We start from the raw sequence: 26729 nt of genomic DNA, 5'->3' as shown, positions 1-26729 counted from the left end.
TTAATACATAGAAATAACATTATGAAAACACATCGTTTGTTTTTGTACTTTCACTTTATCACTATAAAATATACTTATGCAGTCTAAATGTTAGCTACATATAACAGGCACAAAGCGGTGGCACGAGCAGTACCACGTTACTGGCAACCTATGTATTACGCATGCGCATAAGTTTCCCTCCAACTCTGCAGACACGTCAGGACACGTGAGTGTGACTGACGCATGCGCAGTAACTAAATACAAGCGGCGGCCATGTTAAGTGACTTGAGTAAATTATTTTAGTAAAACACATATGCAAGCTTCATAAACTTTGCTTAAACTAAATATAAACGTTAGTGAGACGTACACTTATTACCTTGTTACACACAGACGAGGTTCATGAATACAGCAAGTCGCAAAATGTGCGAAGCTTTGCTTCATCAATCCCCTCTTTGATGATATTTACTATCATCACAAAATTAAATGGAACCAGATGCCAACTTTTCTTTCACACTTTGTACAACTCTATTTCTTCCAGCAATTTCTCCAGTTTTTCCCTTTCAGTTTTGGTAGGGTGAGAATTCTTCACCTTTTTATAGATCTGATTATTCACTTCTTCCAATTCGAGCTCATCCACACTCCGTTTCACTCCTCTTGTATTTACTTCTCTCGCATTCACCTCATACTTCTTTGTGTGTTTGCGGCATTTGCAACAGACAAATATGAAAAATAGGATAAGACCTATGATTCCAATTGGCATCAGTACTTTGAGCAATAAGCTTTTACCTATACTAGCGAACCAATGACCTACATTTGAGAGACCATCTACCAGTCTCTTCCAGGCACTATCAACCTCGAGTGGTCTGAGTTCCTTTGCCAAATTAGTAATGTTTCTCACATATCTTTTGAGCTGGACACTTTTGTCCGGAATATAAGTGCAACAATGTTGCGCCTTCAACATCCGGCAGACTCCGCCCTCTTTCGCCAATAAGGTATCAAGAGCAAGTCGATTCTGCAAAACCATTGATCTGATCGCAACCATTTCGGTGTTGACCAGCAGAAATCCATGAGCTGGCTCAGTTGACAACACATCCACTATAGTGGACAATTTACAAATTCTGTGAGTGTTCAGAACCACTCCCACTCCAGGTATCAGTGCACTGAAAATACTACCCATTATTTCACCTATGCTTTCTCTTTTACTACGCACTAAGCCATTAGTATTTTCACTGCTTCCAGCAACTCCATTCACATGGTATATTTTCGGGAAGACAATGCCAAAATAGCAGCTTCCATACCAGTGATCCGGCAATTTAAAATAAGCCTTGTCCCCACATATATAATAAATTCCAGGAAACACAGGCTCTGACCCATTTTTGAAACCCCAACCTCCAATTACTTTGTAATTATGTTCGCATTCACTGGAACCAATGAAAATGTTATTATAATAGCTAGTCTTCTCGCGGTGAAGACATAGCTTGCCTTTCTTTTCAAAATCCAGCAACAGAGCAGGACCCGCCCCACCAGTTGAGGTGCCTTCCATGTTCTCTGCCCACTTTGGTCTTTTCTGACTTTCGTCATTTGCTTTCTTTTGTATTTTAATTCTCCTTTTCTCTGCCATGTTCAGGAACATCTTTTCCTGCTCATGCAAAGAACAAGTCAAGTTATCTCTGTGTGCTTCACCTATGTCAATATCACCAATAGTCAGGAAATAGTCTCCCATGTATCGTATTGCGTCACTTTTGGTATGTACAGGATTCAAGTTCCCACGTATAGGAAGTTCAGAAAAGATCACGTCATTATTAGAGTAATAGTACTGTAACGGTCCTCTTTTGTAAAATAAACTAGCTAAAATGCTACAGGAAATTCCGTATGTCAGCGGTAAGTGATGGTATGTCACGCCTTCAGCTACAGAGGTAGGTAGCTTCATGCAGACATAGCAATCTTCAATTTCCATAGTCTCTACATAGTGTATTAATAAGTTTGCGAAAACATTTAAGCGCGTCCTATTCTTAATTCCATGATAATGTAGTTCTCCCTCATCTGATGCTTCTAAGTCTTGTTTTGTTTGTCTCAGTGCTCTCTCATGTCTAGCTACACTCTGTGTTGTCAGCTCCTCACTGTCAGTATTTACAATTTCAGTAGGGACAATATTAGTATCTTTGCTTACAGCAAAGGGAATGAAAATTGTTAGTCCTATCCAAACTAATACCAGGACAACTATACTACAGACACATACCTTGCAGCAAGTTTTGCAACCGCTGCGACTAGGTCTACCATTCACGTTTGAATCAGACATTTTGGCTCAGAAGAAGTTTCTCAACCCCTCTTTGTGTCTCTACACAAGTATCTTACTTTGTGCAAATTCACGGTGGCTCTTCTTCTTCTTCGTCAGAGTATTCAGGGACGGGCTCCCCGTCGCTTACGTCAGTTATATCAAGATCTTCAAGTTCCTCCAACTCAAGTGTCCATTCAGGTGACTTGTACTTTTTGTTTTGTCTCTTTATTCGATCACTCCTTCTTTTAGAGGTATCTTCTGGTTGTTCTGCTATGCGAGCACTTCTCCTTTCTTCTGCACGTTTTTCTTCTACTGTTTTTATTCTCAGTCTCAATTTCTTTACGTATCTAGGCTCAAGATGCTTTCTTTTCTTAAGTCTTTTTGTTGGTACTTGAACTTCGTTTCCTTCTCTTGCCCTTTTGTGCTCATTCACTGTTGGCAATTCTGTCTCAGTTTCTTCTTCTTCTATCTGACTAATTCCAGGGCTAGCATCTGTTTCTTCTGCCTGGGTACTAATCTGGCCTTGTTCAGGTAAATTGTGTTTTTGCTCTTCAAGTGTCTCTGACTCTGTTTCCTGAACACGTTCTTCTAATCCTATCTGATCCTGTTCAAGCACTTCGATCTCTGGACTTTCTTCTGCTCGAACTATTACACTATGTCTAGTCTGTCCCTTTCCGATATCAGGAGTCAGTGGAGGAGTATCAATCACTTGCTCTGTATTCCTCACTTGTTCAGTATCCTTTACTTGTTCAGTATCGGGCACCGGCTCTGCAGCATTCACTTGTTCTGCATCAACCACGTGCTCTATCCCTGTCTGACCTTCTCCTTCCTCAGTTTTGATGTGAATCTCAAGATTCTGAGGCTCTTCGCCTGTGCCTTGCTTTTCCTCTCTAGTCCACTCTCTACCTTCCCAAAGTCGTTCACTTGTTCGAATGGGGTCTTCGGTGAGATCAATCAGGGGAATCCACTCCTCTGGCCATATGCTCGGCAGCTCGTCTTCAGCTACTTCTGGCTCAGCTTCTTGGACCCCTTCAGCAGGCTGGGCTCCTGGTAGTTCGTTATCAACTATTCTTGGGCCGACATTTGCCGATTCTGCAGCTCGACTGGTACTGGGCTGTACGTCGTCAGCTACTTCTGGTCTGGCTCCTGCGGAGTTCTCTGCAGGACGTCCTTCTGCTTCAGACACTTCGTCTGGTGGTACCTTCTGGGTGTGGCTGGCGTGTATCCAACGCGGAACCCCGGCACACTTGACTGCTGTGGTAGTAACCAGAATCACCTGACGCTTCTCTCCCCACCTTGGCTCCAGGCAGCTCTTCCGAGTATGCTTCTTTATCTTCACCCAGTCCCCCGGGACCAGTTTGTGGAGAGGAGTCGTTGGATTGAGGATGGCGTCTTCTCCGATCTGGCGAGAGATAGAACGCACTTGGTCACCCAATCTCTTGCAGTATTCAAGCACCAAATCATCAGTAATACTCAACAGTTTGCTTCCAGGCACCCATGCTTGTCTCATCACTCTTCCCATAATGATTTCATGGGGACTTAGGCCTGTTTTGCGATCAGGAACACTTCTGAGTCCCATCAGGACCAAGGGCAGGGCCTTCACCCAGGTCAATTTAGATGCATCACACAGTTTTGCTAGTCTGTTTTTAATAGTTCCATTTATTTGTTCCACTACTCCAGAAGCCTCTGGACGGTAGGCACAGTGAAGCTTTTGTGAAATTCCAAAGGCCTTACAGAGTTCGTCGATCACTTCATTATGAAAATGTGAGCCTTGATCTGATTCAATAGTGACTGGAACCCCGAACCTAGGTATCAGTTCTTTCAATAAACACTTTGCTACTGTTTTCGCGTCATTTTGGGGAGTAGGGAAAGCTTCCACCCACTTTGAAAATAAACAGACCATGACAAGGACATATCGCTTCCCTTCACAACGGGGCATGGTGATGAAATCAACCTGTATTCTCACAAAGGGACCCCTGACCTCCCAATTTTTCCCAGTTCAACCACCGTCTTCTTCCCTGGGTTCATCTTTTGACATGTCAGGCACCTCTGGCAGAGGGACTCTGCTACTTTCCTGAACTTTTTACTGTACCAAGTCTGTTGGAACACTAGAATCATGGCGTCCCTACCAATGTGTGATCCTTCATGTATCAATCTCGCCATTGTGCTAAGTAAGTGTCTAGGTAACACAGGCATACCAGTTGGACCTATGATAACACCATCCACACGTCGTGGTCTACATCCATCTTCCTTCCACAACTCTCTTTCTTGCCAAGGTGCCGCCTGCTGCCATTCTTTCACTTCATCCCATGTAGGCACTTCTTCAAACACCTGAAGTTGGCAGCTGGTTCCTGGCCCCCCTCGTTTTGGATTTACGATATACCGATCTCTGGCGCACCATTGGGCCACTCGGTCAGCATAATCGTTTCCCAGTGATACTTTGTCCATGCTCTTCTTATGAGCAACACATTTTACCACTGCCAGTTCCTTTGGTAACTGGATTGCCTCTAAAAGGTCCTGAACAACCTTTCCATTTCGAATAGGGGTACCTGATGAAGTCAGGAACTCCCTCTGTAGCCAGAACTGGCCGAAGTCATGCACAACCCCATAACAGTACTGACTGTCAGTATACACTGTTATACGTAGGTTTTTCCCAATTTGGCAAGCCTTTAGCATAGCAATCAATTCAGCTACTTGTGCAGACTTTATGTGATATAGATATCCTGCTTCTTCAATTTTGTCTAAGGAGACTACCGCATAGGCAGCACTCAGGCCTCCTTGTTCATGTCTCAGACATGAGCCATCTACAAATAATTCCTTATCATGCACAGGCAAGGGCGTTTCTTTAATGTCTGGACGTGGCTTGGTATTAAATTCTGTCAAATCAATACAGTCATGTTCATCACCCACCCCTCCTTCCATTTCCTTTGGGTCTGGTAATAAGGTGGCTGGGTTCAGAATACTGCACCTAACAATGTTTACATTTGCAGCACCCACAAGAATCCTCTCGTATTTAGTCAGCCGACTAGGGGTGAGATACTGAGTTTTTGTTCTGGTCAGTAAAATTACCACTCCATGTGGGACATACACAGTTACCGGATGTCCCATGACAATGGACTCACTCTGCTCTAAACTTGCGCAGGTAGCAGCTACTGCTTTCAGACAACCTGGTAATCCAGCAGCCACTGGATCCAAGGTGGCAGAAAAATATGCCACTGGCCTTCTCGTTGTGCCATGTTCTTGTGTCAGGACTGACAACGCACAACTATCACGAGTGTCACAGAATAGGGCAAATTCTTTAGAATAGTCTGGCATTCCCAATGCAGGGGCTGTACACAGACAATCTCGCAGTTTGGTGAAGGCTGTTAAGCTTTCATCATCCCATTCTACAATATCTGGTGTTCCTCTCTTGGTCATTTTTATCAAGGGCCTAGCTAGGACTGCAAATCCCAGAATCCACTGCCTGCAGTATCCTATCACCCCCAGGAACATTCATTCTGATCTCTTTTTGAGTACGAGGTAACTGCATCCTTTGAATTATCCTGACTCTTTCTGAGGTCACTTTCCTGACACCTTTTTCTATCTGGTGCCCCAGATATTTCACTGATTTTGCACAGAACTGTAATTTTTCAGGGGCCACTTTATGTCCCTTCTCGCTCAGGTGATTCAGTAGGGCAATGGTGTCAATCACACAATCCCTATGACTCTTAGACGCCACCAAGAGGTCGTCTATGTATTGTACTAAGACAGATTTCCCAGGTAAGACCAAAGTTTCCAAACATTTTTTCAAGATCTGATTAAAGATAGAGGGGCTCTCTGTGTACCCTTGAGGGACCCTGTTCCAGCAATACACGTGACCATTGAAGGCAAATGAGAAAAGAAATTTGCTATCTGGATGCAAGGGAATGGAAAAGAATGCATGACACAGGTCTATCACAGTGAACCACTCAGCATCCCAGGGAATCTGATACAGAATCACTGCTGGGTTCGGGACAATAGGGCAACAGGGAACTACTATCTTGTTGACTTTTCGTAGATCCTGCACTACTCTGTACTTGCCACTAGGCTTCTTAATGCCCATAATCGGGGAGTTACATGGGCTACTCATTATTTCCTGTATGATGTTTCCTTCTAGCAATTTCTGTATTTCCAGAGTAACCCCAGCTTTCACTTCTGCATTCATTCTGTAGGGTCTAGTATTGGGGTATACTGCATTGTCCTTGATGGCTATCTGTATGGGGCCCACATTTTTCATTAACCCTACATCTTTCCCAGTAAAGTCCCACACCTCTGGCTTCACTGCTTCTTGGAGTTCTTTGGGCAAATCCTGCATGGTCATTCGTTTAATTTCCGAGTCAGGGCGGACTAACATTATTTTATAAACGCCATCTTCATCTGGGGTCTGAATTTCAACACCCTTTGGTGTGCAAAAGATGGTACAGTTCATTTTGCACAGCAAATCACGTCCCAGTAAGTTCACTGGACTGGTGTCGCAAACGACAAACCTATGCATTTCCTTAAAGTTTCCAATTGAGATCTCCATGGGCTTGGTAACAGGAGTACTAATCAACTGATTAGATACACCCACTACTTGGATGGCTTCTCCCGAGAGGGGTAGGTTTGGAACGTCCACTGTCCTTACAGTAGAACGGGTAGCACCAGTGTCCAACAGAAAGGTGACATCATTTCCGTCAACCTTTCCTTCAATGTATGGTCCGGACTGGTCTACCGGCAAGGAGGCGCCAAGTACGCACTCCTCGTCCTCCCCTCTCAGGCCCCGTCAGTACTGGTCATCACAAAAGAAGGTATCATTCAACAGATACTGCGAAGTTGCTGCATTTCTGTTCTCATTGCTTTCCCAGACTTCTATCTCATCTCCCTCTGCTTGTTTTCCCTTGTAAACCTGCTTTGGTGCGCGGGGCACCTGCACTGTCTTTACCTGTGGTTGAGTCTTTCTTGGTCTTTCTTTCTGCGTCTGTGGAGTTAAATCAGGTGTTTTGGGGTTATCATCCGGCAAGTAAGGACACTCGTTACGCCAGTGTCCAATTTCGCCGCACTGATGGCAGGGAAATTTCTTCATAGCTTCCTCCCTGCTCATTCTAGGCCGGGGCTTACTTCCTCCCCCACCTCCAGAACCTTCGTTCTTAGCATTTTTGACCATTGTACTCAACTGCTTTTCCTGCTGTTCCGCGAGCTTCACCTGAGCCCACATCACCTTCTCCTTGAGAGCCTTTTTCTTTTCTGCCATTTCGTCCTCGCAGTACTTTGCGTACCGTAGGACCTCGTCTACCTTTTTTGTATGCCAACAGATTTTATTATCTTTTATCCACTGACAAATTTCAGGCCTTAAACCGTTTACAAACCTGTAAATGAAATGCGTCATATCCTTCATCTCAATGTTATCTATACCACTGTATGTTTTAAACACCTGCAACAGCCTTTCATAATAGGAGTGCACAGTTTCGTCTCTTTCCTGCGTTGTCCTATCTATCCTGGTCCAATCAGTTTCCTTTGCGGGCACCTTAATTTTCAAATGCTGAATTACTTGTTCGTATTTTTTCATCACTTCAATCGACGGCTCCCCTGTGTTAGAGTCCCTCGGGTACTCCTCACTAGGCCAGCCTATGGCTATTTTACACTCGGTCCATAGATCGACCGGGACCACAATGTCGAAAAACCCATCCAGGTCTTTCCACAGGCATTTTTGCACCTTTACGAACCTTTCCACTTGTCGGTACCATTCAACTGGTTTTTCACGCAGTTTCGGGAAATCGTTAGTAAAGGACACAATATCCTGTCTGGACCATGGAACGTGCACATACCTCCCACCTGGCACTTCACGCATGGGGCATAATGTTTCAGGCTTGTCTACTTCTCTTAAAGGGAACTCAGGGGTAGTTTGTCTGGATCGAGCCTCATCTTTCTTTCTTGCCCACCTGCTTCTCCACCTTTCCACGTCTCCCCATTTCTGCAAAACTGCAAGCAACTCTTTAATCTGCACCTTCTTCCCTGACACATTCAGGTTCTCTAAATCCTTGTCTGAGAATTCAGCTCTGTAAGGCTTTTGTAAGGGCTTGGATCTTGAAATATCTACCCCCATACTAGCTGCGGTGTCTGTCAGCTTTTCGTGGAGCACCCTGGTGCTTCTGGTAAGGCTTTTACACATAAACAGCAACTCTTCTTCAGAATAGGTGTTTAATCTGTCTAACCCCACATTTCCTGCCATTAATTCCTCTATTTCTACCCTCAGCTTGTAGAGGTCTAAAGGTTTCGTTTGTGGAGCCTGTTTTTCTAAATCACGACTCCAACTTTCAATCTCTTCCGGCGTTACCAAGGAAACACTCCTAGTCCCTGTTGCTGATTCCAATTTAATTTCTTTCGCATCAAAAGGATTATGCCTCTTCTGCACTCCCTTTCCGGTCTGTTTGTTTGGTAGATCCAAGAACACCACTTCGGACTCACACTCACTGGACTGATCGTCTATTAGCAGGGGCTCCTGCCTCGGCGGGGCCATGATTGGGTTCATAACTGGAGTGTTTGGATTTCCTTGATTATTTCCATACAATGGAACCACTGGTCCAATTGTTACCGGAATAGTCAAAGCCTCAGGACTGGCATTTAACTGGGACATTTTCTGAATTATTTCTGTTCTCTGTCTAGCTAGGGCCTCTTGCTCCCTTTCATCTAGTCCTCTTCCTAATGTTCGGTCAGGTATCATCTGTGGGGTCAGGTGAGGGGTAAAACTTGGGGCAGTAGGATGCGTTTCACTTGGTCCTCCACCATAATTTGGTTTCGGGAACAAAGCTCCTGTGCCAAATGACCTGCGTTCTTCCCCATAGGGAGGCTGTAAAAAGGGCACTCCTGAACCTACTGGCTTTTCTTCGTTCTCATAAATAGGTCTGGGGAAGAATGCTCTTTCACGAGAATATTTTTCCTCCGGGCTCACGGGCATACCAGGATATATATTTCGTACCTCCCCGGGTCCGGGATTCTCAAAATAGGGCAACACCTGGCCACCTCCCCCCCTACTTAGGGATCTGTCCTCCTCCTTAATAGATGGACGCTGGGGATTCCCTCCAGTACTGGAAAGTCGGGCTCCCTCATTATAAGGGGGTGGACTTCTCGTAAAGATGTCATCTAATAATTCATCGTCTGACTCCCCAAGAGCTCCCCAATGCTTACACTTTTCTGTCTTTTTCTCTTTCCCTGAAGGGGTACATGCTGGCATCATGGGAAACAGACCCTCAACAATCATGCTCTGTCTCCACTGTTTCATCTTTTTATCCCTGGTCTCTTGTTTCAGCCTTGGGTACCACTTGGTCAGACCTTTGTCCATTCGGGGTTTCTCTCTTTCGAAAGCCTCAATCTCCCATTCCTCTAATGCCTCATACTGCGTTAGTCTTGGTCTGGGATGCAATTCATTCATTCGTGTTCTTAAATTAAACAAAATTCTGCCATTGAAAGTACCGTCTGACGGGAAAGCCAATACCCCGTCATCTTTTGTGTACCTTACCCAATTCTCCAACCACACACAGGTATTGTACCCTCGATCAAACATCATGAACGAGGCGGGAGTATTCGGTGGCGGGATAGTAACGCCCTCTCTAGATTTAATCGGTTTGTCCGTTTTGAAAAAATTCTTTACCTTATTTACAAGGGACATCTTTCTCTTAGTCCCGTACATAATATCGTATCTATTGGCTTTCCACTGATCCCTTTCAAACCCTTGGCTTCTTGGATCAGGTCTAGTCTCTGGACAATACGAGTGCCACATACGATTTCTACGCTTTACTCTGTCTACAAAGTCACCTCCAATCAGAACGCGTCTTGAAATTCCGTGCGACCAATGGGTGCACGCGTTCAAATAATTTCGGCCAATGGGTGCGCGGCCCCTTCGTGAGACTGTTCTCACGCTCCGGCGCTTCACCCCTCCTTTACAATTCCAGCCCCGCTACCCGCCCGCTGTTCCTACCAATCCCAGCGCGGCACAGAGTGACGTCAGAGACGCTTCGCGGCTGACTCCCTCCTTCACAAGGTAACGGAAACTTTCTTTCCTTTTAAAGTGCTCAGTGCTTGGTTAATTTACAACAAATACACATTCGCCACAGTGCTCAAGTGTCTAGACAGGATAGCTTTGTTTTACTGCAAGTAAACTACTTCCGTTTACTTTTCACGCGCTGCGGGTAGATCTCTTCCGCCTACCCTTCACTCTAGCATCGGTGAACCTGTTATTCCCCTAAACTCATCCACTTCTCCGGGATATATCCGAGTCTAAGGTTTCCCAGCGGACCCCTTCACTTTCACCCTAGCTCCGAGGAACCTGCTACTCTTCCGACGTGACCCTTACTAGGTTACGCCACTATGGGAATTTTGCCAATGAACCTCGTTACTGACATTTATTCACACATGTATTCAGAAAAACCCTAGTTAGTGCTTCCCGGTTATCCTAACCTGCACCTAACTTTCCTTAAGCCTGTGACCTCAGGACAATGGATTCTATTCACCACTTGCCCTTTCAATTCCCCGGGGAGTTCGGACAACACAATACGAGACGGTTTACAAATGCATGGATTAATACATATAACAATATAAGAACAAGAATAATAATGAAAAAACACAATTCATGAACTGTTTTTACAAGAGATTATTCATGCGTATTCACAAGAGATTGATCAGGTCTCCCGGAATGACCGCTCTTATAGCAGCATTAATGTACTAGCAGCTACCGACTTAACTAGCCTAACTAATCCTGCCTAACCTTTAGCTAGTCCCTAACCATCCTCTGATCTACCAGAAAACTGATAGAGCGCGCGAGGTCACCCAGCCAATGATTCCGCCGTTTCCGGCTTCTGGGCCCATATACTTTCAATTCACACTATTCATTGACAGGGCGACTTCACGGGCTGCTACCAATTGTGTGTGTTCCCTACTGTTATTACTCAGTGTACCCGACTTACCATCCACCGACACGGGTACCTATGACCTCAACAGATCAGGGGCCTAGCTGTAAAAGGAAAAGCAGCAAATGCGAATTTAAATGACATTCAATACTTTTGTAAATGACCACGGACAACTGGAAGTTTAAAAATGTTTATCTAAAGTTCGTTATTTTCTAACATGAGATTTACAAGAATAAGGCAATCAATAATCAAGATAACGACAAGTACATAACTATAGAGAAATAAAGTCAGGGTAATCATTTAAATGCAAATATGAAATGCAAGGGAAAGATGCTATGCATTCACGGCAAAAACTCTTTGGAGAATTTAAGTAAGGCCGTTCTAGACCATATCAGAAAATGACAAACTGCAATGCAAAATATGATTTCTAAAAGGTAGGATAGCATAAGAACAATTTAAGAAAATATGCAATTGACTTTTACGTGTCAGTAGTTGCGGCAAAAGCATGGAAAATCAACATGTGCAAGGTGTCTCTTTTATTAAAGCAAAAGACAGAAAAATAGAAAGGTGCAAGTTTAAAGAATTTAGAGCAGTATTTACCTAGACTGGTGTGGAAACCAAACCCTGGCCACGGGTCAGTTTAAGGACCGGAAACCCTCAGAGAAGGATACCCCTCAAAGGACAGCAGGTGCAGAATGGACACCCCGGACAGGACAGGATACCCTCAGATTAGGAATCAGGACAGGACCTCAGGACAGGACAGCAAACCCTCAGGACAGGACCGCACCCGCAGTTTGGAAGCAACGCCTGCGCTCCACCCTCTCTGCAGCTATCGATCAAGACCCCGATTGGGTCAGCGAACTCCCAGCAAAGTGCTTCGCCACCACTTTTAAGGTTTAGTAAAACCTTAGTCTATGGTCAATTTCGGACAGAGTGCTCCGCAGCGCTCTGTATCTTCAGTCACCTATTGAGTATGATGGGTCAGTGACAGGTCAGCTAAACCAGACAAGTCGGACAAATTCCCTAGGTGAACCCAGGGTAGATATACTCTTTTGGGACGGTGTACCACCCCCCAATGTTGCAAAGTGTCAGAATCCCTCAATTTGGATTGGTCCTAAGATAGGATTTGGGTAACACACCAATCAGAATAGACCATTTAGATGCTTCATTATCATATTTGGGTACCGCCTAGCAAGATTGGGGTTCCCATGAGAAACTGTGCAGGAATACAATGACAATTGTACAAAGTAACAGAATGGGGACACATGATTTCGTCCAGCCGAGTCTGCAGGTCAGTTCTCAGGAGCATCTTGCCCATCACTGCCAACTGGCGGTGTTCCATCAGCCAAGGTTGTCAGGTCCCTGAAAAGTCGCACATGCGCAGAAGGGACCTCCAAGATGGCTTTCGGTATAGACAGACCCTCATTTCCCGCGGTACATGAAAAGTAAGCGAGAACAAATTAATACATAGAAATAACATTATGAAAACACATCGTTTGTTTTTGTACTTTCACTTTATCACTATAAAATATACTTATGCAGTCTAAATGTTAGCTACATATAACAGGCACAAAGCGGTGGCACGAGCAGTACCACGTTACTGGCAACCTATGTATTACGCATGCGCATAAGTTTCCCTCCAACTCTGCAGACACGTCAGGACACGTGAGTGTGACTGACGCATGCGCAGTAACTAAATACAAGCGGCGGCCATGTTAAGTGACTTGAGTAAATTATTTTAGTAAAACACATATGCAAGCTTCATAAACTTTGCTTAAACTAAATATAAACGTTAGTGAGACGTACACTTATTACCTTGTTACACACAGACGAGGTTCATGAATACAGCAAGTCGCAAAATGTGCGAAGCTTTGCTTCATCACTATTGACAGTACTGCCTCAGAGATTCTTGACCGTCACTGTGCAGTGCCTTAAATGCAGTACATAAGGATTCGAACTCCACCCATTTTTTGACCGATAGCCCGTGGCGTTCGGGGAGGATATGAGAAACTGATTGGTTCTTAGGAAACGCCAAGAGTAGCCGAGCGGCCGCATTTTGGATGATCAGCGTGTGTAGGAGTCTTTTCTGAAGGCTGACCAATAGTGCACTGCATTAGTATATTTGAGCAAAAATAAGTGCAATGAGCACCAATTTTCGTAAATCCAGGGGGATGGATGGCATTTTATTTGAGAGTCTTGAACATAAGTATGCAATCTGAGGTGATGGAGTTCACATTCCCTTCAAATTAAAGAATATTTATTTTATTTTTATTTTTACATTTGTGGAGCGCATGGTTACACCGCCGGTGTGTCCCCGTGCTGAGAGCAGATTCTCAGATGACCGAGGTAAGTAGGTATGATACACTTCGCATGATGCGAGTATACCTTTAGCGTCACCCATGGGTTCAGGTATACGATAAGCCTCGCTCATCGCTGCGGGTACAGCTTTGCCTCACCCACGAGTACGGGTATAGGTTTAGCCTCGCTCATGGTTGGGGGCATACCTTTAGGATCACCCATGGATGCGAGTATACCTTTAGCGTCAGCCATCAGTCCAGGTGTACGTTTTGCCTCACCCATGGGTGCAGGTATACGTTTAACCCCAACCATGGCTGTGGCTATACCTTAAACCCCACCCAGAGCTGCGGGTGTACCGTTAGCTTCACCAATGGGTGCGGATGTACGTTTAGCCTCGCTCATCGCTGCGGGTACAGCTTTGCCTCACCCATGGCTGCGGGTATATGTTTAGCCTCGCTCGTATCTGTGGGCATACCTTTAGTGTCACCCATGGATGCGAGTATACCTTTAGCGTCACCCATGGGTGCAGGTATACGTTAAGCCTCGCTCATCGCTGTGGATACAGCTTTGCCTCACCCATGGCTCCGGGTATACTTTTAACCCCAACCATGGCTGTGGCTATACCTTTAACCCGATCCATGGCTACGGGTTTACCTTAAACCCCACCCATAGCTGCGGGTGTACCGTTAGCTTCACCCATGGGTGCGGGTATATGTTTAGCCTCGCTCTTCGCTGCGGGCACAGCTTTACCTCACCCATGTCTACGGGTATACCTTTAACCCCACACTGTGGCTGTTCTATGATGTGGCGCACCAGTGCTCCATTCACTGTTCAACATGGTTCCATGAGGTAAGTCCTACATCACTGTTTTAATGTGTCATATGATGTGAGTATTTGATTCCCCCTTCCTTTGACTGGGAAGTGAGATGTGCTGTTAGTAGTGCCTCGGCTCGAGGTAGTGTGCAAAAAATGCTTTAGTCCTCACCACCGCGCTACTGTGAGCTGGCGCACGCGTGCTGTACTAGGCCCCTGCACCTCTGGTGCTGTGCCCTGCACATGTCTGTGATTGCATGCCTGTAGGAGTGCCCTTTCTAATCCTCTGCCCTCTTCTGTCCTTAGACGGTTGCCAGCTACGACACTGTGGTCCAGACGACTGGGGACTCGTGGCATGTACCCTACGATGAAGATGCGGTGGAGAGATCCACCTATGAGGTGCCCAGAAGGTGGTTGTGCCTGGTGAGGAGGGGCTGACATGTTTGAGGACCTCAGCATCAAGGGAAGGAGGAAACAGAGGTCCAGATTGGCAGCCAGGGAGTCTTGTCAGACTTTAGTGGTAACAAGGTACTATAAAAGGCTTCTCACGATCAAAGACTCTAGCACTGTCCTCATACACGCACCTTCGTTACCCATGGCTCTTGGACAGCTCCATCGGAGATGAGTGGAGTGGATGGACTTGAGAAAACTGCACGGGCTCCCCCTGTGGGGGCTTCTGTCACACCACGAGCTCCCGGAAGTCGACGGAGTAGGAAACAAATAAAAATGTGTGCCTGTTGTTGAAATTATCAGTGGCTTCTTTTGGAAAGAACCAATAGTCTGTGAAAAAAAGGTATCTTTTCATGTTCAGGAATTCCATGAGGATCCAGTTGTACTCCCAGCCTCTGTTCTCTTTGGCAAATGGACTCTACAGCCAGAGCAGCCTGGCTTTACACCACACAGCGAGCGACTCCTTGGCCAAGGCAGCCTCTCTCCCCCTCTATATCAAGGGTGTTTCAAGGCCAACCCAGCCTCTCTCTCCCTCTCTGTATCATGGGTGTTTCAAGGCCAACCCAGCCTCTCTCTCCATCTCTATATCATGGGTGACACTACTCTTGACTCCACCAGCAGACTCTCAGGGGTGACGCTACTCTTGACTGCACCAGCAGACTCTCAGGGGTGACTCTTCTTTTGACTCCACCAGCAGACTCTCAGGGGTGACGCTACTCTTGACTCCCAGATCTTTTGACTGGGTGCGAGTGTTTGATTGGTGCGGATGCTCCGTCCATTACCACACCCTTTTGTACCGCTTTTGGCCGCCATAAGTGTGGCAGGGTATGCTCAGACGTGAGTCCCTTGCTCACTTTGCCACTGGATTCAAGCAAGTCGGGCTGAAGACGGCTGGAATGCCAGAAACCGGTCCTCGGAAGCTTGTTTCCGGTCCAGGGAAGACATGGCTTGGCAGTTCGGGCTGGACTGTTCCCATGAGGCACAGGGTCAGACTGATTTGCATATATCCATGTCTGAACTGGGGTGGCAGAGTGGGCTAAAGAACGGTGATGGATTAAACCCAGATCTTTTGACTGGGTGTGAGTGTTTGATTGATTCAGATGCTCCGTCCATCACCACCCCCTTTTGTACTGCTTTTGGCCGCCATAAGTGTGGCAGGGTATGCTCAGACGTGAGTCCCTTGCTCACTTTGCCACTGGATTCAAGCAAGTCGGGCTGAAGATGGCTGGAATGCCAGAAACCGGTCCTCGGAAGCTTGTTTCCGGTCCAGGGAAGACATGGCTTGGCAGTTCGGGCTGGACTGTTCCCATGAGGCACAGGGTCAGACTGATTTGCATAGAGCCATGTCTGAACTGGGGTGGCAGAGTGGGCTAAAGAACGGTGATGGATTAAACCCAGATCTTTTGACTGGGTGTGAGTGTTTGATTGATTCAGATGCTCCGTCCATCACCACCCCCTTTTGTAACACTTGACTCCACCAGCAGACTCTCAGGGGTGACACTACTCTTGACCCCACCAGCAGACTCTCAGGGGTGACACTGCTCGACTCCACCAGCAGACTCTCAGGGGTGACACTACTCTTGACTCCACCGGCAGACTCTCAGGGATGACACTACTCTTGACTCGACTAGCAGACTCTCAGGGGTAACGCTACACTTGACTCCACCAGCAGACTCTCAGGGGTGACACTGCGCGACTCCACCAGCAGACTTTCAGCAGTGACACTACTCTTGACTCCACCAGCAGACTCTCAGGGGTGACACTGCTGAACTCCACCAGCAGACTCTCAGGGGTGACACTGCGCGACTCCACCAGCAGACTTTCAGCAGTGACACTACTCTTGACTCCACCAGCAGACTCTCAGGGGTGACACTGCTGAACTCCACCAGCAGACTCTCAGGGGTGACACTACTCTTGACTCCACCAGCAGGCTCTCAGAGGTGACACTACTCTGGACTCCACCAGCAGACTCTCAGGGGTGACACTGCTGAACTCCACCAGCAGACTCTCAGGGGGTGACACTACTCTTGACTCCACCAGCAGGCTCTCAGAGGTGACACTACTCTGGACTCCACCAGCAGACTCTCAGGGGTGACACTGCTCATTGCCTCACCCCCTGACTCACGGCTCTTTGCCACAACTGCTCTCTCATGGATGTTATCACTTGTTGCCCCACCAGCAGACACTCATCTGCGACACTGCTCGTTGCCCTCACTAGCAGACACTTGTGGGTGGGCACTGCTTGTTGCCCCCACCAGCAGGCTCACCATGCCATGGGTGACACACTTGTTGCCTCCACTAGCAGACACTTGTGGGCGGCACTGCTCACTGCTCCACCAGCAGGCTCTCACGGTGGACACTGCTCGTTGCCCCCTCTAGCAGACACTTGTGGGCGGCATTGTTCTCCACCAGCAGACCCTCTAGCTTTTATCAGCCTGTCCTCCTGCTGTGGAGCTGCCACTGAGCCCCAAGCTGCTCCTCGAGAAGGGAGAGAATTAATCGATTGTTATTGATTTCCATGTAAACCTTTGTAGAAATGTGATGGGTGATCCATACTAATATTATAAAGATAGAGCCCAAACCTTTGAGGCTGGTAATCTCAGTAACCACAGCACCAATCACAACACCAATCACAACACCCAATACAGCGTTGGAAAGGGCAGTTACAGCAGAAGGACATAGGCTATGCAGACAGCCACCATATACATTTAAAAGGTAAAAGAACCGTGCCTGCAAAGTAGTCCCTTGTGGGCGTGTCTGCGTTGTGCTGTGGGCGTGGGCTGGGGCGTGACTAACACTGGGGGCGTGTGGTACGGCCATCATATTGTGGGCGTGTGCTGGGGCGTGACAAACGCTGGGGGCGTGTGTCCGCCCTTCATGCCATGTGAGTCGTACATACAAGTGCCAATTACGTTGCTGCGCAGCATCAAGGGGCACGCTGGGGGCGTGACACGCTGGGGGCATGAGAAACGCTGGGGGCGTGTGTCCAGCCTTCATGCCATGTGAATGCAATTGCCCCGTATCAAGGGGGGCGTGAGAAACGCTGGGGGCGTGTGCTACGTTCCGCCCTTCATGCCATGTTGGTCGTACATTAATCAGAAGATCGTCTGCTGTGGCCGTGTGCTGGGGGCGTGACAAACGCGTTCAGCTGGAGGCGTGGTAAGTAACGTTACTGCAGCCTCTCCTGCGCGCTGTTACTGAACTCTCTCATTCAAGGAAATTACACGCGCCTGCTACCATCAACCAGGGCTCTAGCCGGGCTCAGGCGGCAGATCAGTACACTAATTACACGCGCCTGCTAACATCAACCAGGGCTGCAGCTGGGCCTCAAGCGGGGAAACACGCGCCTGCTAACATCAAACAGGCCTGCATCTTGGCCTCAAGCGGGGGAACACGCAAATGAGTGTGTCTGTGGGGAAAATTACTGCAGCCTCTCCTACTCGCTGTCACTCAACTCTCTCATTAAACAGATTTACCCGCGGCTGATAACTCTCTCTTTCAACGACATTGCACGCGCCTGCTAACATCAACCAGGGCTGTAGCCGGGCTAAGACGTCGGATCACTACACCAATTACACGCGCCTGCTAACATCAACCAGGGCTGCAGCTGGGCCTTCTCCGTCCCGATTCTAATGAAACAAAAAATGTTGTCTACCGCGAGATTTTAAAATAAATTGCCCTTGCCAAATACACACATTACACACATTCTATTTAATACCCGGACAACGTCGGGACGGGCTGCTAGTTGCTTTATAAAACAAGCATTTGCAATGCAATCGGTCTCGCCTCTGGGACCTTATATGTATTTAGATATGCAGCACATTAGCCTGGGTGCTAAAACATCTACTGTTCTTTAACATGGAGGGAAAGTAAGCACCAAACTGCGTGACCCGCCAGGTATGGGAACACATGGAGAGAAATATTGCCTTTCAGTGGTAAATGGTAAATTCCAAAGCTTTGTTTTTAATGTAAACTCAGGGACTTTGGTGGTCATATCACTGAAAATACAAGATTTGAAAAAATATTATTGTCTACGGGTGCTCATGGAAGACAGGTTATATGGACTGGAATCTAGAGAATGCTAGTGTGATTCTGGTATTTTACTGACCTCTACTGGTCGATTTCTATCAAGAAAATTAAATAGAGGTAGTTGCCAGAAGAATTAAAAAAATAAAGTCCCTCAGCAGAAAGCAATTCTGGTATTTTACTGGCCTCTACTGGTCGTTTTCTATTAAGACAGTTATATACAGGCAGTTGAACAAGCAGAAAGCAATTCTGGTATTTTACTGACCTCTACTGGTCGTTTTCTATCAAGACAGTTGTATAGAGGCAGTTGAACAAGCAGAAAGCAATTCTGGTATTTTACTGACCTCTACTGGTCGTTTTCTATCAAGACAGTTATATAGAGGCAGTTGAACAAGCAGAAAGCAATTCTGGTATTTTACTGACCTCTACTGGTCGTTTTCTATCAAGACCATTAAATAGAGGCAGTTGAACAGAAAAAAAGTTCCCTAAGGCTGATCTCCAGAGCCCACAAAGTACATACACACATAAGTATATACTAAAGTATATACAAGAGGTCTCGAATGCTCGACCTAAGCAGTCTCCGTCTCTAGGGGACGAGGTAGCTGCTGGGTGAAAGGCGACTTGTAGTTCATGACCTGTTACTTTGAAGTGCGTTGTGCTTTCTGGTTTAGGTGCCTTAACTAGTAAAACATATTGAAATCATAATCCGAACCTCGGGACCTGCAGTAAATTGCTGGAGTGGAATGTGGCACGGAGTGATTACAGAGCTCTGAAGTCTTTACATGTTTTGACTCCAGCAAGTAATGTATAGCGTCGCAGTCTTACTATATTGAGCTGTGTTAGCCCCATGCAGAAATATAAGCATTAGCAACCCCTGAACCCCAAACAGGAGAAGAAAAGCTGTGCCAATTTGGGAAACATTACTTTCAGGGAGAATGGAGTACTGGCGGATGGCTTAATTTTTCTTTTTTGCATTTTAAAAACTAAAACGTGTTTTAGATTCCAAAGGCAAAAAAAAATGCTCAGGTATGCTTATTTTTACATGTTTTTCCCTTCCCTGTACACTCATCTCTCCTGACCTGGGTATCTTGTCTCCATCCTTGCATTTCCTTCCTTCCCTGATCCTTCTGCTGCAACTGCTCACGCTTCCTGTCTAGTGTGTGACAGGAAGAGGTGTCCAGTGTCCGTCCAAGGAGGGGGTCTCGCTTTAGGTCCTACAGCTACTCTTGAACATAACAATGCCCTAAAATAGTAAATGTAAAAAGTTCAAATATAGCTATTGTAAGAACTGGCACCACCAGTTCTCCGGGGGGTAGCTTGGCTCGAGCAGGAAGGCAGCCAGGGGCTTACGTGTAAAGTAGCTACTCAACACACTCATCCACTGAGACAATAAGTGGGAGCAATAATGGAGACCACATCAGTACTTTTGATTAAATATTAATAGCTTTTATATAGGTTTCAGATCAAGGTAATCAATTCATCAACATTTCCTAGTATGTTTCATTAAAGCATTCTTATCATGTGAGCACAAGTAGCAAATCATCAAATGACACAGCCCTTTTTCAATAACTCTTCAGCAGGGAAAAAGGGGGGGTACTTTCATAAACCAGGAACTGGCCTTTCAAGAAGCAATCATGAACATTTCATCGTGTAAATATCAACAGTTCAATACAGGTAACCACTTTATCGAAAGAGCAAAGGGGTAAATCAATCAGTATCATAGCACATCCCCATAGATGCTCACAGAAGCCCGCCCCTGCAAGAAATTCAGTACAGGGCAATAATTCACAGCTCAGTTGGCAGGCTTAAAGCAGGTAATCAGACATGCACAGTTAATCCAGAATGAGACTGTCACCATGCATAAACAGTCAATGAGGTGAACAATCTTGTTATCAATTTGGCCCTAAACAGTTAATTCAGTATAAGCCTGTTCCCCAGGCAGGCACAGTTATTTGGCCCAAGTACCCTCGATGCTTAAACGAGGCCTCACAGTCAATCGAGGCTCAATGGGGCCAACGGGGCCCAGTCTCCGTTTTCCCCGGGGGAGGGGCAAACTCGGGGCCTTGACCGGCCTTCCGCCCACCTCCCCTGGGGTTACCTGTGGTCTTCGGCCCTCCGGGGCCCTTGCGTGGACTCTGGGAGCAGGGGGGAGGAGCTCCGACCCTCCCGTAGGCCTCACTGGGCCAGCTGCGGTAACGGGGGCAGTTGCGGCACTCCGGCGCCTGCAGAGGGACAGGCGCGGCGTGTGGGGCAGAACGGAGGGGGCTCTTGCGCTCCACCCCCCCTCCGCGATGGATCCGGGCTTCCCCTGGGTGCCGGCCTCGATGTGAGGGGCTCAATCTGGGTGGCCAATGGTTGCGCGGCACTGGCGGGGGCGTGGCCAATGACGCGGCCACGCTCCCCGACACGTGAGGAGGAACAGCAGGCCGCTGCGCTGACAGGCCGGAAGCGCCTCGGGGGTGTTGCGTGTGCGGCCCTGTAGCCGCGGTCGCCAAGAAGTCTCTTCAGGCACCTTAGGGGGCGCGGACAGCTCCGGGCCGCGGCGGTGAGTCACCCTGCCCACACTCGGTCTCCCAAACGCGGCGGGGGCCGGCTGAGTAGCGCTTCACACAGCCTGTTCGTGAGGCAGTCTAGCGCTTGGGGCAGAATGCAGCGCTCGCGTGGGGCATGACATGGGGTACACACCTGGCCATTTCTGATAGGAAAGGCAGTCTCTGTCACAGCGCTGTGCAGGGGACAAGTTACAGCGAATTTCAAGTTATGCAGCAAGTAATGCAGGCAGGATGGAAAGCAGAGCAGAACAGTCAGGGGGAGGCAGGCAGGACCAAATAGGCCCAGATGAAGGCAGGGAGTGCGCAGGGGCAGCACAGTCCAGTACCTGGTCGATCCCCCAGTAGTCTCTGGTTAAAGGCAAGAAGTCTTCTCGGCGCTTGGATGGTTCTGCGCCCTTATGTGTTGGTTTCTTGAAGTTGGGGGGGGGTCTAAGTAGGAGGCTGGATACATTTCCTCAGGTCACTGAAGATGGACCCTGGGGTTCCCTACCGCTGGGCCAGATCATGGGGCCTGTCTAGGATACCTCACTCGGCTTAAGAGGCAGCACCTAAATCCTGTCACTCCCAGTGGCATAAGTTCCTGACTAGGCCCTGCCGCCTAAATCTCCTGCGTGGGTTCCCCAGGTCAGTGATGCCCCAACTAACTAAAAAAAGTTCCCTTCCTTGCTTACGTACGCCCAGGTCAGGTGACCACTCTCTAAGGCAGCAAAAGTAAGCTCTGCCTTTCTTCTGGAAGGTTCCAGGAGCTTTCCCACTCTACCTATGGACAGGGGATGGGAGGCAGGCATTGCAATAAGTGGGAAGAGCAAAAGGACGCCTGAGAGAGGTACCGACGGACAGAGCGGGGCCTCATATTCCCGAGCGGTTGCCGGGTGAGGTGAGGTCCACTTCCTCGCAAAGCTTGGATTGTGAAAGGAAATTACTTTCTACATATGGACATTGGGGCTCCAAGTTCATGGTAGCTAATTGCATTCTATTTATGTTTTCACTTCACTTTGTTGCAAATCACCTTTAGTGGCAGTAGCTCTATCTCTTGGTCCTGACGAAAGCCTGACGACACGTCTTTTGGGCTGAAACATGTTGACCACCTGCACAGCGCCATAGTGTAGTCATTAGTTCCAACTACCTGGCGTGTTTTTAACTTTAACACTCAGACTCTCTTTAATAAACTTGTTCCTGTCTGAGTCGCTAATTTTAACATTTTTTCACCACAGCACTGCACGTACACTTTCATCACCACTCTAAGAGTGTAAGTCTGGCACGAGTGTAAGATCTTCATCCACTCCCGCACCATCAGCTGATGGTTTGGGCGGTAGAGTCGGGTGCTCCTACAAATATCCCATATGATGAAACCCCGCCAAGTTAGGGTGGTTTGATGGGAATATCTCGGCCAACTGCCACTCTACTATCCACTCGTTTCGTAGTTTTCTTGTGTCACCACCCATTCTAGACCTCTCATCCTCCTTGGTGTAAAAGGCAGGCATTGCAACAATGTATGGGGATCCAGCCAGCTCCTGGCAACCAGGGTGCTACACTAAAAGACCATGCTGCAGTAGCAGGGGCCGGTGGCAGCCATGTTTGGAGTAGAGAGCACCTGCACCCTAACATGGATTAGCCATGAAAAGGTACTCGGAGACCTAAGGGCCAACAAAAAGAAAGTGGGAAATATGAGGCAAGGGCGAAAAAAATAGGGAAAGACCACCCTAGGGCTGACAGGTCTCACATGCGCCCCCCCCAGCCGAAAGTGGGGAGAGCTACCCAACCTCTAGGGAGTTCTCGTCACTAAGGCGGAAAAACCGGGAGAGACCATCAACATTGGCGTGGTCGGCTCCGGGCCGATGGTCCACCCTAAAGTCCATCCCCTGTAGGGAAATGGACCACCTTAGCAACTTGGGATTTTCGCCTCTCATCTGCATGAGCCAGCGAAGGGGACGGTGGTCGGTTTGAATTAGGAAGTGAGATCCAAAAAGGCATGGCCTCAGATTCTTCAAGGCCCAGACCACAGCGAAGGCTTCTCGCTCGATGGTACTCCATCGCCGTTCCCGAGGGAGGAGTCTTCTGGCGATGAAGGCCACAGGTTGGTCTTGGCCATCATCGTTGAGTTGCGACAGCACGGCGCCTACGCCATGCTCTGAGGCATCTGTCTGCACGATGAATTATTTTTGGAAGTCCGGAGTGGCCAGCACCGGAGCGGTGCACATCGCGTGCTTCAATGTTTCAAATGCCTCCTGGCAAGCAGCCGTCCAGATCACCTTGCGTGGCTGCTTTTTGGACGTCAACTCGGTCAAAGGGGCCACGATGGTGCCATAACCCTTGACGAACCTGCGGTAGTAGCCAGTGAGGCAGAGGAAAGCTCGGACCTCAGTCTGAGTCTTGGGGGGCTCCCAGGCCATGATGGTCTCAATTTTGGCCTGGAGGGGCTGCACCTTACCTCCGCCCACCAGGTGTCCCAGGTACACAACAGATCCCTGTCCAATCTGGCACTTGCTAGCCTTGATGGTGAGGCCAGCACGTTACAAAGCCTGCAGCACCTCCTGGAGATGCTGCAGATGGTCCTCCCAGGTGCTACTGAAGACCGCTATGTCATCCAGGTACGCTGCTGAGAAGGACTCCAGGCCAGATAGCACCTGGTTCACCAACCGCTGGAAGGTGGCCGGAGCATTCTTGAGCCCGAAGGGCATCACTCGAAATTGAAGTGGCCCTCGGGGGTGGAGAACGCTGTCTTCTCTTTCGCTCCATCGGCCATGGCAATCTGCCAGTACCCTGATGTCAAGTCGTTGGTGCTGAGGTACTTGGCTGCTCCCAGCCGGTCGATCAGCTCGTCTGCCCGTGGTATCGGGTGAGCATCTGTCTTGGTGACAGAGTTCAACCCCCGATAGTCCACACAGAACCGAAGTTCTGGTGTGGTGCCCGGTGGGGCAGCTTTCGGCACCAACACGACCGGGCTAGCCCACGGGCTGCTGGAGGGTTCGATCACCCCCAGCTCCAGCATTTTGGTCACCTCACCCTGGATGCTGTTCTTCACTTTCTCGGACAGCCGATAAGACTTGGTTTTTACTGGCGGACTGTCCCCTGTGTCCATATCATGGGTACACAGATGTGTAATTCCAGGCGTGAGGGATGTTGGACCCGGCCTCGTGGCGTGGTCCTACCCCTCCTGCATGACGGGCCCTGGACGACATCGGCCCTCCATCGACCCGCTGTCACCCTCGGACACCACCCTCAACGAACTCTCGACGAGAGCCACCCCCCTGGCAAACCCCGGCTCTTCCCCCCCCTGGAACCCGGCGAACCCTGCTCGCCCAACTCTGCAGGTCCGGCTACCACTCCGGACCACCATTTCAGGCCCGACTCCATCTTGGGCCCATCATGTCCCGAGCACGTGGCCTCGGCCCGACCCCGGCCGTGGCCCCAGCGAAGCCCCGACATCGTGGCACCAAGATCAACCCAGGTGGTAAAGTGGCCACTTGGCGGATCCCGGAGGAGAGGGGTTTTGATTGCCCTCCAGCCGTCCCCGGACGCCTGGTATCGATCGCCCTCTGGCCTCCCTGGGCGCTGGCTCCACCCCCCTGCTGAATGTCTGGACACTTTCATCCCGGCCCCTCTGCCCCCCCAGGCGCGAGGGTCCGGGCATCAAAGGACTCCAGTCCTATATCTGGGCCAGCCCTGGGTCAGGAAGTCAGTTGTATCTGGGAGCCGAAGCCCTGCTGACCTCGTCGCGGCTGATCCTGATAGGAACTCTTGAACCTGGAACCTGGAACCTCTGAGCCCTGCTGACGCTGTCGCGGCTCCACGAAGCTGAACCATCCACCGAGCCCTGCTAACGCTGTCGCGGCTCTACAAAGCTGAACCATCCTCCGAGCCCTGCTGACGCTGTCGCGGCTCTACCAAGCTGAACCATCCTCCGAGCCCTGCTGACGCTGTTGCGGCTCTTCCAAGCTGAACCATCCTCCGAGTCCTGCTGACGCTGTCGCGGCTGTACCAAGCTGAACCATCCTCCGAGCCCTGCTGACGCTGTCGCGGCTCTACCCAGCTGAACCATCCACCGAGCCCTGCTGACGCTGTCGCGGCTCTACCAAGCTGAACCAACCGCGGAGCCCTGCTGACGCTGTCGCGGCTCCCGGCACCCCCCAGCTCGAGGATTGAGAGCTGTGCACAGGGTTTCCTAGTACCCGCTGGTACCAAGACTGTCCCGCTACCCCCTTCCCCGGACATTGAGACTTTGTTGGGATCTCACGATCCCCCTGTACATATTGCTGCGGAACCTTGCCTTTATCCTTTATATAAAGACTCTTAAATCTACTCTCGTGTGGTGTCTCTCTGTGGTGGTGTGATTGCTCGGCTGTTACGATAGTAGAGAGGAGCCTCGCCCAAGAGGCCTCTCGACGGCGCTCGGCCAATTCCATACGGAGAGGTGGGTTTCGGGGCGGCAGTCAGACATCTTCTGTCTCCCCTGGAATCGCCTTTCTAACAAGGGAGAACAACGAGGCATGCTGCGCCAATACCTGGCGGCAGTCCCTCTGTTGCTCTGGGGTCAAGGATGGGGAGAGGACAACTCCCTCCACTGAAACATCCTTTTCCTGAGCCGCTAGAAGGTCAGGAAGAGGCTCACTCTCCTCCTCCTCGCTCCCATCCGTCACCATGAGGAGAGCAAGCATCGATCGCTTATGGTGAGGCTTCAGGCGGTTGACGTGAAGCACCCGATGGGGCTGACGGGGCGTCTTCAAGTCCACGACGTAGGTGGTCTGGCCTCGGCGCTCCACAATCTCGTACGGACCAGTCCACCGGTCCTGGAGGGCATTAAGCTCCCCAGGCTCCATGACCCACACCTTCTGTCCAGCGTAAAACTCCACCGTCCGAGCGTTGCGGTCATACCACTCCTTCATGACGGCTTGGCTAGCCTCTAAGTTGTCTGAGGCTTCCTTCCACAGCTTGGCCATCTGGCTGCGGAATGCCAGCCTGTAGCTGAAAACATCACGGGGAAGCTTCTTCGAAGTCTTCTCCCACCCCTCTTTGACAAGACTGAGGGGTCCCCTAACGGGATGGCCATAGAGCAGTTTGAAGGGGCTGAACCCGACTCCCTTCTGTGGTACCTCGCGGTACGAAAACAGCAGGCAAGGGAGGAGGATGTCCCATTTCTGCCTCAAGTCCTCGGGCAGGCTCCGGATCATCCCCTTCAAGGTCTTGTTGAAGAGCTCTACGAGCCCGTTAGTCTGGGGGTGATAAGGAGTGGAGAACCGATAGGTCACTCCGCACTCCTTCCACATGGCCTGCATGTAGGCCGACATGAAATTTGTGCCCCTGTCCGACACCACGACCTTGGGGAATCCCACTCGGGTAAATATCCCCATCAGGGCCCACGCCACCACAGGTGCAGTAACGGTCCTCAGAGGGATGGCCTCCGGGTACCGAATGGCGTGGTCCACCAACACC

The 26729-nt window shown here is 49.0% G+C and overlaps 1 protein-coding gene across 3 annotated transcripts in view; it reads left to right on the top strand.

Moving 5' to 3' along the window:
• The window catches only part of PRORP (protein only RNase P catalytic subunit), an 831788-nt gene extending 816782 nt beyond the window's left edge, over positions 1-15006 (top strand). For all 3 annotated transcript variants that reach the window (XM_078659373.1, XM_078659370.1, XM_078659366.1), the window contains one exon: positions 14575-15006. In XM_078659373.1, the coding sequence (XP_078515499.1) occupies positions 14575-14639 (65 nt within the window). In that variant the 3' untranslated portion in view covers positions 14640-15006. The remainder of the gene's footprint in view (positions 1-14574) is intronic.
• Positions 15007-26729: the final 11723 nt, after the last annotated feature.

This window comes from Lissotriton helveticus, chromosome 9 (genome assembly GCF_964261635.1).
Source record: "Lissotriton helveticus chromosome 9, aLisHel1.1, whole genome shotgun sequence".
In the NCBI taxonomy this organism is placed as follows: Eukaryota; Metazoa; Chordata; class Amphibia; order Caudata; family Salamandridae; genus Lissotriton; species Lissotriton helveticus.
Note: the sequence above shows the minus strand (reverse complement) of the source record. Positions and strands in the feature narration are given on the sequence as shown.